This window comes from Porites lutea, chromosome 8, assembly GCF_958299795.1.
Source record: "Porites lutea chromosome 8, jaPorLute2.1, whole genome shotgun sequence".
NCBI lineage: Eukaryota > Metazoa > Cnidaria > Anthozoa > Scleractinia > Poritidae > Porites > Porites lutea.
The window spans coordinates 33859647-33875496 of record NC_133208.1 but is presented as its reverse complement, the minus strand read 5'-3'; the positions used below and the strand labels follow the sequence as shown (position 1 = coordinate 33875496).

The following is a 15850-nucleotide window of genomic DNA, read 5'->3' as shown; positions in this document are numbered from 1 at the left end:
AGGAAATTTAATCATTTCACCATCAATATATAAATTAAGTGTCTGCTAGCTATATCTCATGACCAGAAATCTCGCACGTCAAACTTCGTGCCACTTACATTCAGGCTGTCACGCAATGGTTTGTTCTAAAGAACTGTTGTAATTTTTGTAAGTGTCCGCTGCTACCGCGCGTTCGTGAGATTTAATTTTGGCCATGTAAAACCACAAAAATATGGGTAGGTTATCAAGGCAACAAATTCCACTCAGGACTGTAACGTCACTATAGTTACGACGACAAAAGGTCCATCCCCAATACAAAATACATGATATTAATACATTTCTATTGATATCATTTACATCATCCATTTTTATGATTATTATATTAAACGTAATGAAAAAAAAGCCTTTTTCCTGTACATCAATATAGATCACTTAACCGTAATACTTGAGATTTCTTCTGCTTATCATGACTTCCACTTTTTAATCACTGAGTAGAAAGCAAAATGAGGGCAAAATAGTAACCATTTCACACAGTGGGTGTGACTTGATCGCCAACACCCTCTTGTAATGAGCAAGCTAGCTAGGGTAATACAAACAAAATTGTATATAGGAAACGACTAGAAGCGCTTACAGTAAACTCATGCAAGCTAGTTAATTATCATAAAAATACACTATAAAACTATAAATCACCACCTTGACTATCTGTACAAAAGTTGTTGCTGATTACAGTAAGCGTATATTAATTCATAAGCGCACTCATATTAAGACACCCTGTTATGTAAACGAGCATGAGCGAGTCAAGACCTTTTTTCAGCGATCACTACTACATGTGAGGGTATCAAAGATGTCTGAGTCCAGTTAATAGAGGTTCTATTGTCTCAAGATAGTTACTCTGATTTATTTACAAACTTCCTTTCAATCTACATGTATTTGTTTCTGGCTGAAAGATCATAGTTAATCCTTGCTATCTGGGCTGAGGTGATAGAAAGACGAGGAAGGGGGAGGGAATTTTTAAAATGTATATGGTGCGTTTTTAGTGCTGGTTCCCAATTCCCTGCTAACTCTTGACATTCATGCTACTTTCAGAGGGCACAAGCAGTAATCTCTGACTTACAGACTGCAGTAACAGAAAAAAATTAATAATAATAATAACAATAATTAATAATATTTAAAGAGGGAGCCCAACTCGCCTTGGCGGTTTTCAGTGGGGCCCTCAAAAATTAACAATGTTGATTAATTAAGCAATTACGTAATTAATAAAAAGTAACAAAAAGTTTACAGTGGAAATTGAAAAATATCTAAAACTCGAAATTTCAAATAAGTCAAGGTCTTTTAGGCGTCCCATGGGACAAATGTCGGTATAAGTCTATCACATTGCTTGGTATGCGGTGATCGTCACTTAAATACAAAAGTAAAATAACACCAAAGAAAAGTTTAAAGAATAATATAAAACAGCAAAGCCTGTAAGTGACTCAGTCCCTTGTTACATTTGATATTGTTGCCTTATATCTAATGTTAGCAGTAATCAATTGCAGCTCTGATAAAAGCGACTGGTTTTTCCTTTACTGCACTTTTCACAAACATGCGAATTCTGAAGTTCAGAGGCCAACCGACGATTGCGTTTTTCGCTGCTGTCAATCATCTTAACGAACCTCTTAGGAAACAAAACTTTACTTCACGGGTTCAAAAGGTCATGGTTTGTGATTTGTGGATTTCGATCCGTTTTGTGTGTTTCTCTGTTTCCAGGTTCGTTGCTTGTGATCGTAATTATGATTGACAGCAGCGAAAAACACAATTGTGAAGGTGGCTTTGAACTTTAGAGTTCGCATGTTTGTGAAAAGCGCAGTAAAACTAATTTATAAATTACTTCGGGCTTTAAGTTTTATGTAAATAATACCACACTATTGTTTCCCAGTTAAATAATAGTTTCTTAACGTGTATAAAATAGCTGATGACTTCGCTCCTTAAGCTGCTGACTCTGGTGGACAGTTTGCTATGTTTCTTCCTTCCAAGGCTTTGGTGTTGGACTGAAAGTACAAGATACCATTGACCTAAAGAGGACGATAGAAAATTGACATTAATTTTGACAGTTGATTCAGCGGAGAAGGAAAAGAACAATGTCACTGCTAGTTGATGACCTACAATGATTACTGTGGTAACAGGAAGCTTAAGCAACGGCGACAGCGACGGCAACGATAACGGCAATAAACCAATAGGTTTAGATTGGTAAAATAACAATTTTGCACATGCATCACGCTTTTTTGTGTATTTCTTTGCCGTCGTTGCACGACTACGACGTGAAAATGCCTAATTTCACGTTCTGACGTTTTGTCGAGGACGGGAAAACAAAACAACAATTTTCCTTTTCTTTTCCCGAATTATGAGGATACTTTTAGAATCCAACTCCAAGGAAGTTTGCCGTCACCGTCGTCATTGCTTAAGCGCCTTATTATTAAAACAAAAACAAATATTACAAATACCATTTACCCATAAATAAATCCTGTGCCAGCCTCTCAGATGGTGGGGACAGACGTTGCGAGAATAATTAAAACAAGCCAAGTGAAAATAAGACACCCACGAGCTGGGGAAGGGGCAAGACTGCACTAATATCTTCAGGAGCACTCAACGTCAATTTTTGGAAAATATCTGTTCGGAAGACGATTTGAGATCTAGAATTTTCGCAATCTAAAAAATGGTACAATTGACCATTTTAAACGGATTTTTACCCTTAAAAGGTAACCTAGAATTTTCGGGAGGTAAGTTTTGATCCCTATAATTTTCGGATCACTAGACTTTCAGCTAGGAAATCTGAACAGATGAAAAATTTTTAAGGGATAAAAATATGCCCATAACTACCGTTTAAATACTAAAATACGTTTAACAAGCTATGTTTAAGTGGTTTTGAACTATACTCTCTTTGGGTGCCCCTGATATCTTGGAGCCTGGTACAGGCTACCACAAATAAAGAGACTGCAAAGTAATCACACATACCTCCAACTGATTAATGCAACCGGAAAAATCCTGTATTGAAGCAGGATCATTATCAACAGCATTAGGATTGACAGTGGATAACTTGCGTACCCCGCCCAGAAAGAAATTGGAATTAACATCAAGAGCCACAGCAGTTCCTGGAGATACAACACTCACAGGTGGGTTCCCATCCAGACTCAGAGATGCGCTCTTAGCATTTCGACTCACTGTTACACTGTGCCACATGTCAAGGATTACTGTTGAGTTACTCTTAGCTTCACCAACTCCTTTGCCGAGATCATACCTCAACTTGACAAATCTAACAACAACAAAAAAAGAATTCACACGAATCTAAATCAATCAAATGTCCTGAATACTGTCGATAAGGCCACGACCTTTTTTTTTCAGGTTTGGATCAGATTTTTACAGTTCAGACGTACTTGATAGAGATGTGACAACGGGCAATATAGACACCTTTATATTCAGTACATGTAGATAAACGAACAAAAAAAAACTTTATCAATACTTTAAAGGTCTGCCTTTAAACAAGCCCACCACTTACAAAAAAAAAGACGGAAAAAAGATTCTGATGATCAGCAACTCTACACAAAAATGAGATAAGATTTTTCCTCCTCTACTTTTTCTAGACACTGGGTGTTTGTTAACCGACAAAAAAAAGCGTCGGTTAGTTAAAAGAAGTCTAAATTGGACCATATTTCTTTAAGAAATCATAGAACCTAAAGATCTCTTTTTAGTCGGTCTTTCCAGTTTACACTATCTGCTATAATTTATTCAAATTGTTTGCAGGAAATGGTGTTTAGATAGAAGTGTCAGGGGCAAACTAGTAATGGCTTAGTACTCAGCTTTGTTAAAGTCCGGCTAAACTAGAATGTTGAAATGGCCCATAGAGTTCACTTCCAATAACTCAGACATTTAATGGAAATTGAAAACTTAGGATTGAAGGAGATTCTAGCAATCAGGAGTTCGAGATACTGAGAGTCAACTGTACAATGTGAAAAAAACGTCTTTTGTTACTTCACTGTTTTACTAGCACATTACTGAACACTAAACTGTTTTAGCCCACATGCATATACATGTAAGCACCCTGGTTTGATTCCACCCAAGACCCTTGCAAGGCCAACTTAGAGTTTAACAGAATTTTTCAATAAGCAAAGTAAAAGGGCAGTTGAATCATGTCTCAGTAATTGACAGAGTGTTCTTCTTACCCATTGTGTAAATAGATGGAGAGGAAATCTCCTGTTATACTCTGCTCATCATGTGCAACATAAAACAGGATGCCATTCCTTACTGCTGGTTTAAATCTGATGCTGATCTGCGTTGATGATCTGACATTTGTCTTGGTAAACATCATGTATGAAAAATTCTGGAACAGCGGTGTTTGTATTGTTATATCTACAAAATAAATAACAGCAGAAAAACAAGCTCAATATAACATCAACAGACTCCCCAAGTCTTGAGCATTTGTCAAAACAAAACTTGTGCTTTTTTTCCTGTGAATAAAAAAAGTAAGATTCAGAGACTTTTAAAAGATGATAATGATGATGAATACATATTATAATTCTCTGTCAGTCTTGTTCTTCAATTTTGAATGTTTTTATTTTCGACATAAAAAAGGATAGACGTTATAATGGAGTTGTAAGTCGGAGTTTCACACACTAAGTGATCATCATTTTTATATATATATATATATATATTATTTTCCAAGATATAGAGGGAGTATAGATGATGAAAAACTGTTGTTGATTTGTTGAGAAGAAAGAGTGGCATAAATTTGGCACACAACACAACACAGCACATCTATTTCTTGTCTTACATTAAGAGCCAGCCACCACACAGGGTAGCAATATCACAGCCAACACTTAAGGCTCTCAATAATAATACACACATCCACTAACCTTGATCACAGTACTGCCCTGTTTTTCCCAGTGGACAGTCACACTTGATGGTTGAGCCATCAGGACGGCATGTACCAGTAACACAAGGGTTGTAACCATAACAGGGAATAAGCTGAGTGTTGCAGTAAAGACCTGCCCAGTCTTGGGGACAAGAACACAAGAATGTGGCTCCTTCACGAGTACAGTTGCCTCCATTCACATACGGTGGTAATGTACATTCATCATAACTTTCATTTCCAACATTTCTCCCTCTGACTACAGCCCACACATTGGAGTAATTCGTTGAGGAGGAATATGGTTTCGCTTTTGGGTGTGTGTGTGTATGTTTTAATTATTGAATTTAAGATGATGCTGCAAATCACGATACAAACTAAGAATTTATTTTACTAGCCTGCGAAAGCTTAGCTCGCTGAGGCCCAGTTCAGACGTCGTGCTTCTGCCGTGCCGAACTTAATTGTAATTCGGTTCGACTGTAGCACAGCAGGAAAACAACTTTGATTCAGATGTCGTGCCAGAGTCGAACCAAATTCAGGATTTACTGATGCCTCGTAACAATTCTCCTCCTAACTCCCCCTGAGAACGCAATCTCGCCAAAATACGTTAATATAATTTATGAATTTTGCTTAGCGCGGCAGAAGCACGACGTTTGAATCGCTGCCTTGCCAGAGCCGTGTAGCACGGCAGCGCTTGTCGAACTTTAAAATTGCTTGCCAAACTTAATTCAAAAGTTTGATTCAGACGCCTTGCTTCTGCCGTGCTTTTGTCGAATTTAAGTCCTGAATTTAGTTCGGCACGGCAGAAACATGACGTCTGAACTGGGCGTGAGGGAGCTTTAGCATCGACGACGGCGACGGTAGCGAAAACGACACAATTGAAAAGACTTCACTTTTTTCAAAGTTTGTCGCGGTTATTCTGGCTCGCTTAAAATGCCAAATTTAGGTGAATTTTCCTGGAATTGAATTCTTGGCGACCGAACCCAAGTTGAGAAGGAGAAACAAAAGTTCGTCGTGATGTGTTTGCGTCCTCCATAAAACCTGAAGTTTGGCATTTTCGCGTCGTAGACGTTTAGTGACAAACTGAAATGAACAAAAAAGTGCTGCACGTGCGAAGTTGTTGTTTTGCTTGCTAAACGTATTGTTAGTTCTACGTTCTCGTTGCAGCCGCCCCGCGTTCAATATTGCTACATCATTAGCCGTCAAGGCCCTGTTCGTGGAACACCATCTTTTCTTAGAAAAACAAACTCTCTCAAAATTTTGATTTAATCAGATTAAACTTAAGCGTGTCTCTTGGTCAGAGCTATACATCTGTTACATTAAAATGTTGGGGTTCGTTCGCACTGCAGAAACTCAAATAAAGAGTAATTTTTCATTTTTTTGTGGTAGCTTTATTTGGATCATAACACCGTTTTAGTAGGTGACTTGTTGACTTTTACTAATGGAGGACCCTTCTTGGCAGGTCTTGCATTGAAGTCCCTGATTCTGTCCAAATAACGTTCACTATTTTATTTAGTGGTTGTTTCCTATTAATGAAGAAAGCAACGAAAGTAAATGTAAAACAATTGAAAATAACTATTAGGACAAGGAAGACATATTTGGTTCTGAAACAAGCGATGTTTTCAGTCGACTGTTACAACCATATTCCTTAGTTATGACGAAAAGTACAAAGCAAATCGAGGGCCTTAGTGAAGTATACGGCGAAATGACTGAAATGATAGCCAGTTTTTACTTAGCCTCCCACGCAGTCGTTTTTAGGAGAGCTCGTTTAGGGATGAAAAACGAGCTCCCCTAAAAACGACTGCGTGGGAGGCTAGTTTTTACTGGAAGTATTAACAGAAAGTTCCGCTTTTGAGTACGTCAGTAAATTCATTGGCCCTTTCCGTTGTGCGGATTCTTGGGCGAGAAATAGTTGAGCATCATTACTGAGTCTGTCGCCATCGAAAAAATTGAAGTTCAATATATCTTGACCAAAGCAAATTACTAAGCAAAAATCGACGGTAAAGGGCTTTGGAACTCCATGTGTTCCGAATCGTCTGTAAAACTTACGAATATCTATATACTGAAGCGAGAAGTTAAGATTTATTGCTGAGGGAAGATCTAGAGTGAAAAATTAAAACAATAATCTCTTAGACGCAGCCATTTTCACCAGGGGTAATAACCAGTAACGTTTTTACTCCTAAATATTTCAGCCTTCCTGTTAACTTCCCGCCCGCCTGAAATAGGGCATCTCAACTGTTAGCGTGCACGGCTCAGCGACGGCTTAAGCACTTTCAAGAAGATGATTTAAATATTTCGTATAACAGTATTGCAACGTCAGTCGGTTAGCAAATGAGTGTCGCAAATCACCTCGGTGCTACTGACTGCGTTAGTCTGCTTCGAAGTTGATCGCACGGTATTCTTCGGGAAGAAGAACGCACCAAAAAAGATAGCTACAAATTAGCAGGGAACAAATTAATCTACTCTATCGGAATTTTGGAGCCATAAATAAGCTCTGAATATTGTTCGTTATCCAGGATTATATGTTACAGGGCAATAAACGCTACGTGTATATCGACAGGCGATTTTTGGCTTAACTTCTGCTTTCTCCGATTCCGAAATACAAACAATTCAACGGTGTTCTTTAGTAAGTGTCTTCATCCTTAAATCAATAAAGGCTATTTGTTCCAAAACAAAAACAGAAACCCCAAAGGGAGGTTCTACTTCACCGTGTTGCTAATATTGGAAACCGGGGCGCAAAGACTGAGATTTGTTGCACAGTCAGTCGACTCTCTCTCATTAACCGACACCTCGTAAAACGGACACCTGGAGTTGGTCCCTGCCTTTCTTTACTCCATTTATTTGACTCTCTTTAAAACGTACATCACTAAGGTGCCCGTCTTAGAGGGAGTTGACTGTGTTTTTCAGTTGGATCATTTTGCCGAACTGCTTAACTTGAAAAGTTGAGACTCCTCTTTCAATTTCTGTGCATTTTTTCTGTATTTTAAGGTGCATGAGTGAGTGTCTTGTCTCGACGTAATCACGTCCACAGCACATTTTAAACACGTTAATTCTGTTTTTAGGTGGTTAAGTGCCTGTAGTTATACAAAAATGTGAACATTTTAGATTTTATAAGTTTTATTTACGTTAGGTACATTCCATAGCCCAGGAGCTGTTGTGTTCCAGGCAGGGTACCCAGGGTACATGGCAACATGAATAACTTTAACAAGTCTAAGAAATAAACAGGAGTCTTCTTCAGCGACATAAAAAGATTTCCGCAATTTGTAAGAGATTGAGAAAAGCTTTGAAAATAATGTGGTCATTAAAAAAATTCTTCGTGATAGTAAGATGACTTTGAGTAGTTGCGTGCTTCAGTCCTGACAACCAAGACAGGAACTCATCCAATGCAATGATGCTGAAATTCTCGCCTTAGGCAAAGAAACAAATCTTGAGTGGTTTGTTTTTCAGTGGCTCGGCTTCGTTTGAACAAGAATACCTAATGAACTGAATTCTAGTTTTAAATTTCTTAATGGATATTTCCTCACTGAGTACTGTCACTCTAACCGTTTTCAAAACAAGGGAGCAATTTTCCAAGAACAAACATGAATGTAGGCCCCAAACACATCCCACACTCTCAAGAATCATTTATTGGTGCGTTTTTAATTAAGGTTAATTTCCTTGATTTACCACAAATATTATCGTATGCTTTGGAACTAGGAAACGCCGAAAGATAATTCCTTCGGTTCATCTTCTACAAACTCTACAACTTCCTTTTAAGGCATGGGAATATATATCTGCAGCCAATAAACTATGAAGTTCGTTAATTACGAGCAAGAACCCTTCTTTAACAAGAAAATATCCCAACACGTCGAGATAGATTTTAAGTAAATCCTTGGAATAAAATCAAACGGACACACTGTTCAAATTTTTCAAGTTGTAAACTATCCCACCCACCAACTGTCACCAAAGATGACCCCATACGGCCATACTACTGTAACTTCATTCAGTGCGTGAAGAAAGTATTTATTCTAAAAACTCGACATTATTTTATGTTTCCTCAGATACAAATACATATCTTGCGTTACCTTAATTTTTACGTAATTTCTTAAGTCGTGTGAGGTACAATTCTGGGTCCGTCGGTCAGTTGGTCTTGTTTTGTGGTATTAGCCGGTTCAATTTTTCAAGATAACTCCTGTATTCGGTCAGATTAAAAATCTTTGAATGGATAAGATTGTTTTAAAGACATTTACATCAAATTTAAGAAAACTGAGCTGGCAGAAATTTCATGACTACCTCGCGTGTGAATTCACTGCTCATTACGTATGCAGGACTGAAATCTACAATTACCAACGGATTCAACCTTCGAATAAAAAATTCATTAAGCAATCGTGGGGGGTACGCTTGACCTGCCCTGGCTGTAAGAGGTTTGTTTTCAAAGCTGAGTCACGAAAACAAACCTCTCAAGTCGACAGTTTCTTCTCTTGGGCGAGACGTTTCTAACACTGATTGTCTTTTACACTAGGATGTTAAGTAAGACTTAAGAGCTGCTAAGTTTTACTTAACCAAAAATTCGTGTGTGATGGCCTAAGTAAAATCTCAAGTAACTTTACTTTGCATCTCATTTAAGTCGGAAAGTTGAAACGATTCAAGAAAGTTTCAAGCGACTTGAAAACTATCCTTATGACCGACTTAGCTGACTTGCAGTTTCTTGAGCGTTGAGAAAGGCAAAACATATCAATCAATCTTAATTATGTTGCGTGTGAAAATGGCCTTAAGTTAACCTGAAGTAAACAAGAATCGGTTGTGTAAAGACTACCCTGGTAGTCTTTACACAACCGATTCCTGTTGACTTAAAGCCATTTTCCCACGTAACATAATTAAGATTGATTGACATGTTTTGCCTTTCTCAAAGCTCAAGAAACCGCAAGTAACCGCAAGTAACCGCAAGTCAGCTAAGTCGGTCATAAGGATGGTTTTCAAGTCGCTTGAAACTTTTTTGAATCGTTTCAACTTTCCGACGTTAATGAGATGCAAAGTAAAGTTCCTTGAGATTTTACTTAGGCCTTCACACACGAATTTTTGGTTACTGTGCCTTTCACAAACATGCGAACTCTAAAGTTCATAAGCCGCCTTCACAATTGCATTTTTTGCTGCCGTCAATCATAATGACGATCACAATCAACGAACCTTGAAGGACAGAAATACACAAAACGGATCGAAATCCACCAATCACAAATCACAAGCCATGACCTTTTGTACCCGTTAAAGTAAAGTTTTGTTTCCTAAGAGGTCCGTTAAGATGACTGACGGCAGCGAAAAACGCAATCGTCATTTGGCTTTTTAACTTCAAAATTCGCATGTTTGTGAGAAGCGCAGTAAGTAAAACTTACCAGCTCTTAAATCTTACCTAACAGCCTAGTGTAAAGACAACCAGTGTTAAAATTATTCCAAAAAAATTTTCGCCTCTGCTGGCAGTAATTCATCTCAGTCAAAGATAATGAGAGATGATTTTGACCTCTTAATCAAATAAAGAAACCAAGTATCAGAAACGAAAGAAAACACACAAAAAAACAATTTTTAGTATGGGAATTTAGTTTCCCAGCCCTAATACTTTCCTTTACCTACTGTGCTTACTTTTTTATAGTTTTTATGATGATGATTGTTATTATTAATTGTAGTATATCTTTGATTGTACAGGGGTAAAGAGCATCATTAAACTCAAACGAAATAAATTTATAATGCTTAAATGCTACTTTTTAAAGCATTACTAAGTACTGCTACCGAAAAATAAAATAAAAAAGACTGCTAATTAGCACCCTGCTTAGTGTGGAGGTGTGGTTAATCTAAATCCCATACTTATTTCAGTCAGGCTACAAGGTTAGAGAGTCTGGATCCCCACGCAGAAAGAACGCGGTAGAACTTGACAAAGGTAAGTAGTCCATAGTACCCGGGCCTTTACTCTGTAGAACTGAACGGACTCTAAAAGTGTTGGCTCACATTTGGTCAGTGGTTTGTTTGAGTGAAGGTATTCCCTGTTTGATTGCAGAGAATCATGGCTAAATGGACTGTAAAACTGTTTGGTCAAGAAAACTGTGAAGGGCATGGAGAGGTAAGGTTGAAGAGGCTAACTTATGACATTTTTGAGAATACGTAAGCTACGATTTTCTCAGATTTACAGATTGGCAGGCATGACGGTGTTGTTGAACGATCGATACAGTTCAGTAGGTCTTATTACATGAAATCAGGATTTAGTTATTGTCAGTGGTGTTGAGGTTTTATTTGCACTATCCGTGGTCCCGGCGTTCGCCTGAATCTGTCCTTCTAACTACAGAAAACAAAATATTGCGTCCAATCATAAACCCTTCTAAAATACGATTAGCCAATCTAAAAAAAGTGATTATATCGATATTCTCTCCGTGTCAGACATTTCGTAACAGCACTAACCTCCATTCCACAGGAACTCCGTGAAGATACTACTGATAAATCAGACTTGACGAATATTTTCCCTAAAGGAGTTACCTCGATAATTTTGGAAGAAAAGGCTCCAAAATGGCAAGCATTTACTCAAGTGGGATATAATGGAGCACATGTAATCTTAAACCCAGGTCGACGCTACTCCAGCTTAGTTGTCATGGGACTAGAAAATCCTGTAATGAGCTTGCGAACGTTTGACAAGGTAATCTCCAGGCGGAATCTCAGATACTTTTTAGAGCTTTTACCGCAGAATAAGAGCACTAAATTGAAATGATTGCATTTATTTTCTTTTTTATGTAGTCTGCGACTTTGGTATTGTATGAGAACGAAGACTACGGCGGCAGAGCACTGGTAAGGCTTCCAACTATTTCCTCTTGCATGTAGTTAATTGCAGTGTATATTTCTGTTATAAAAACCGTTTCGATAACAATTTCCCTAATGCTGAAAACTAAAATTCTTTCGGTCGATGAACCTAATTATTTTTTTACCTTAATGCTTTCCTTGGTAGGTTGTATTAGTCCACCCCGTCCCAGCAAAAACGTCTTTTGGTGAAAGTGATTGTAATCCGTACTAGTCCATAACCATGATGTTAACTTGATCATGCTGCCCTTTTCATAGGAACTAGGGAAAAATTCTGCAGAGTCAGCAGACCTTACAGAAAATTTACCCAACGGAGTGCATTCGATTGTTTTGAAAGAAAATGCCGAGAAAATGCAAGTGTTTACTAAAATAAGTTTTCATGGAGCACACGTAACTTTACATCCAGGACGACGGTACTCCAGCTTAGATGCCATGGGACTGGTAAATCCTGTCGTTAGCCTAAGAATCTTTAACAAGGTAAAATCCAAATAATTGCTGTACTATAGAGCTTTAATAGCGAAATTAATACTGCTTAATAGCTGATCTCTTTCTTTTTCGTTTTGATGCAGCCTGGGGTTGTGCAAGTGTATGAAGACGAAGAGTACGCCGGTAAAGTGCTGGTAAGGAAAAGAGGTTAAATTTATACGAGAATCAGTGGTTAATTGACGCGATATTAATGTCGATAAAAAGCTTTGAAATGCTTTCTTATCAGCTACCTAAACGTGCTGGATGAATACAACGATCTCAGTAAAACTGTTTGCTGCTGAAATATATTTTATTTGAACCTTGTTCTGACACAGATATTACAAGGAAATTGTTTTATAGAGAACTCACCGCGACTCAGCGAGATCGCAAGACTTTTCTCTTTACTCTTTCTCATAGAGTAATGCATGAAGATGATTAAAAATTTACTGTTACAATCTTACCAATCAGTTTTATTGCTGATTCAATCATCGTTTTTCTAGGAATTACACGAAAATGCTCCCGACCTGACGAATACTTTCTCACGAGGAGCGCGCTCCATTGTTTTGAAAGAAAATGCGCAGAAATGGCAAGTGTGTTCTCAAGTGGAATATGAGGGTGCACATGTAATCTTGGAACCAGGTCGACGCTACTCAAGCTTATGTGTTATGGGCCTTGTAAATCCTGTAATGAGCATGAGAAAGTCGGGAAAGTCACAGTGAAACCATTTGACTGAACTTTGTCTGCTGCATTAATGAAGCACAACTGATATTAAGCGCTGAGTAAACATTGAATATTTAACCCAGCTTATGCAATTCTACTCTGACGTTTGGCTGTGGATGACTCTAGATGTTACAGCTATATTAGACCTATGACATACAAATAAAAGCTGAAAAGGTGCATGTTTTTGTGGAAGGAAAATAATTAAAACAATAATTTCTACAAGGGATGACACAAAAAAGTAATTTTTTCTCATTATTTCTACCTCAGGGGAGCAGATTTTATCATCTACAAAGTCAATTAGTTTTGCTTTTGTCTCCGAAACCGAGTTTTCGTTTGTCTTCGTCGTTTTTCTAGTTTCTAAGTTCCTTATCTTAGTATCCTGCAAAGCATATTCAAGGATTCTTTCTCTAGAAGCCTCTAATGACACAAAACAAAACATAAGTGTCTTCTTTGATGTTAGCGAGATCCCTTTGTTTAGGCCACACCCCTTTGAAAATTTAAGGTAATTATCCGCGTTTAATAGAATGTCAGCACGTTTTGCCACTGACTTAAAATTATTTCTTAAAATGGTTCGCCTTAAGTCACATGGGTTTTGATTTAGCTAACAGGTCTTCATACATTTTAAACATTGCACGTTAGGTATTTCATTGCGTCTCATTTTTCCTCACAGTAAAATAATTATAAGTCTGTCCTTTTATTTCTCTTTTGAAAAACTGGATATTTACATTAGTTGCTTAATATTCAGGTGTAATGACGTGGGAAAAATTGCAAAATTGCTCATTTCGACCGCGCCTCCGATTGTTGAACAAACTGAATATAATGCCACTTAGAACTTTGAAAATATGGGCGGAGCTGACAAAAGATAAAATGTCGTTTTTCTTAGCTGATTTTGTTTTTCACGAGTTATTACACAATAACCAAGGTTAAAGTCTACAAGGTAGGCGTGGTCAGCCTAGCTATTAAGAACACTTGATGGACCACGGGTGTTTAACTAAATAGGTTCTTTGTCAAGCCTCGATCAATATAGCATATCTATCTTGAGGATGTCTCAAACAATCAATGCCTTTGATTCGTTTTGATTGATGTTAATGTTTGCCCAATCACTCTGAACATCCGCGTTACATTTACGACCATTTTTGGTAAAGAAAACGGTCATTAATTGCGCGAGTGAGTCTATTGTTTCGCCGTAATAAAAGGGCTGCAACGCATTTCTGTATCTCTATTCAGCTACAGCTGAGCGGGGACAAGGTATTCTGATCAAACAGAGGTTTTCTACAGTCTTTCAAATCACAAGGTAAACGTTTCCTTGACTTTCTGAACTGTATCACGAGCAGTCCTATTTCCAACCGACGCCTTTCATGCGGACATAACGTAACATAACATAACATAACATCACCTTTATTTAACCTCGGATTTACAGAGTGGCTGTAAAAACTAATATCTCCGCGACGGAGAAAAAGAAAATAGTAAAAGTAATCCTAAATGAAGGGCGGTAGAAAATGAAAAGAAAAAATAAGAGGAAATACAAAACTATGGGAAAAAGAAATCAAATCCCCAGTGTATTATTATATTTGCTGAAACGAAATTTGCCGCAGTTTGAATTTGAACTCCAGTTAAAGAATGTCATAGTCCTCAGGGAGTCCATTGCACGTTGTTGTAGATGCGTATCTAAATGAATGTAAACCTGGAGTTGTCTTAACACAGGGAACAAGAGGTGTGATTGATCCCCGCAGATCGTATGTCATAGTTCTTATTTGATACATTCCACTTAGATATCTCGGCATCGTATTAAAGACTATGGTTAACATATCTTGCAACCTAGTGTTATGTAAATCACTACAATTAATCTCATTTAAAAAGTCCTAGTAGTCCACAGATTTCTCGTTAAGAACTATCTTGGGCGCCCTTTTGTTGCGTTTTTCTACTTTTTCTCTTTTTGTGGCCCTGCAAAAGTGCCAAACCGCCAAGCAATGTCTGAAGTATGGACAATTTTTTTTCCAGATTATGGCGACACCTTCAATAACATTGTACAAAAACGATGACTTTGGAGGGATATCTAAGGTAAAATATAGCCAAGAATCCTTATATATGATATCTGCTCATTTTAGTCAGTGGAATACTTATAGCATTCCATCAAGAGACTATAAAGGGGACAAAGAGGGCATCCCCCATATACACCCTATTCCATAGGTAATTCGTCTCGAGTTATTTTTAGAATCGGGATAAAGTTACCTCGCGCGAGGCGTGGATGTTTCGTGGAGGTTTCGCATGACCAAACGCCGTGCAAAACATGTCGGGCGAGAGGTAAATGAAAGCGTAAAAAGATCGAGAACATTCCTGAATATTGAAGCGAAATGAGTCGGCGCTCACCTGGGAAAAAGGAATCGCTGGACTCTTTGACAACCCGTGAAATCAGTTTAACTCGAAGTTGTCGTAACCTCAGTGCTTTAATAAAATGAGAAATTTCGCCGGTCTATTGAAACCGGTCGTTTGTACAATTTCAACGACGCGGACGACAACTAGAACGTCAAAAAAACAATAGGTTTAATTAGCAAAACAACAACTTCGCACGTGCAACACACTTTTTTGTTCATTTCTTTCCCGTTTTTGCACGACTACGACGTGAAAATGCCTAATTTCGCGTTTTATGGAGGACGTCAATAAGCAACGACGAAATTTTATTTCTCTTTCTGAGCTTGAATATGGTCCCTTGAAATTCAGCTTTAGGAGGGTCCGCCTACAATTGACAAAGTAAGTGGGTAGGAATAATCGCTATAAAGACTGAAAAAAATAAACATCAAACCAGAAATTGCTCTCTTCAAACTGTAAATTATAAATGATCCTGAGAGAATATTCAGTGTGTTAAGGATTTTCCTGCTCTACTGTTAGCTCTATACAAGAGAGTAAGGGCGATTATTTTTTAATTTCGGTTTCGCTGACACAGCTTTCGCAGAAATCTCGCTGTAGTCGTTTTCGTCGACAAAAGGAATAGCA

General features: G+C 37.9%; 3 protein-coding genes across 5 annotated transcripts in view; 2 read left to right on the top strand and 1 right to left on the bottom strand.

Annotated features, from left to right (window-relative positions):
- The window catches only part of LOC140946082 (transmembrane protein 18-like), an 84902-nt gene that overhangs the window by 15801 nt on the left and 53251 nt on the right, over positions 1 to 15850 (top strand). The gene's annotated exons all lie outside the window — the stretch shown is intronic.
- On the bottom strand, positions 1875 to 8585 carry LOC140945608 (protein eyes shut homolog). Its single transcript, XM_073394621.1, has 5 exons — positions 8525 to 8585; positions 4866 to 5168; positions 4176 to 4362; positions 2971 to 3268; positions 1875 to 2030 (listed from the first exon to the last, which is right to left on the bottom strand). The coding sequence occupies exons 1-5, from the start codon at positions 8583 to 8585 to the stop codon at positions 1944 to 1946; spliced, it is 936 nt and encodes a 311-aa protein (XP_073250722.1). The 3' UTR covers positions 1875 to 1943.
- On the top strand, positions 10138 to 13040 carry LOC140947126 (development-specific protein S-like). Of its 2 annotated transcripts, XM_073396213.1 has the most exons (8): positions 10138 to 10212; positions 10703 to 10766; positions 10884 to 10946; positions 11295 to 11513; positions 11612 to 11662; positions 11930 to 12148; positions 12241 to 12291; positions 12637 to 13040. In XM_073396213.1, the coding sequence occupies exons 3-8, from the start codon at positions 10890 to 10892 to the stop codon at positions 12853 to 12855; spliced, it is 816 nt and encodes a 271-aa protein (XP_073252314.1). In that variant the 5' UTR covers positions 10138 to 10212; positions 10703 to 10766; positions 10884 to 10889; the 3' UTR covers positions 12856 to 13040. The 2 variants fall into 2 exon arrangements, with proteins under 2 accessions (XP_073252314.1, XP_073252315.1); XM_073396214.1 differs by lacking the exon at positions 11295 to 11513.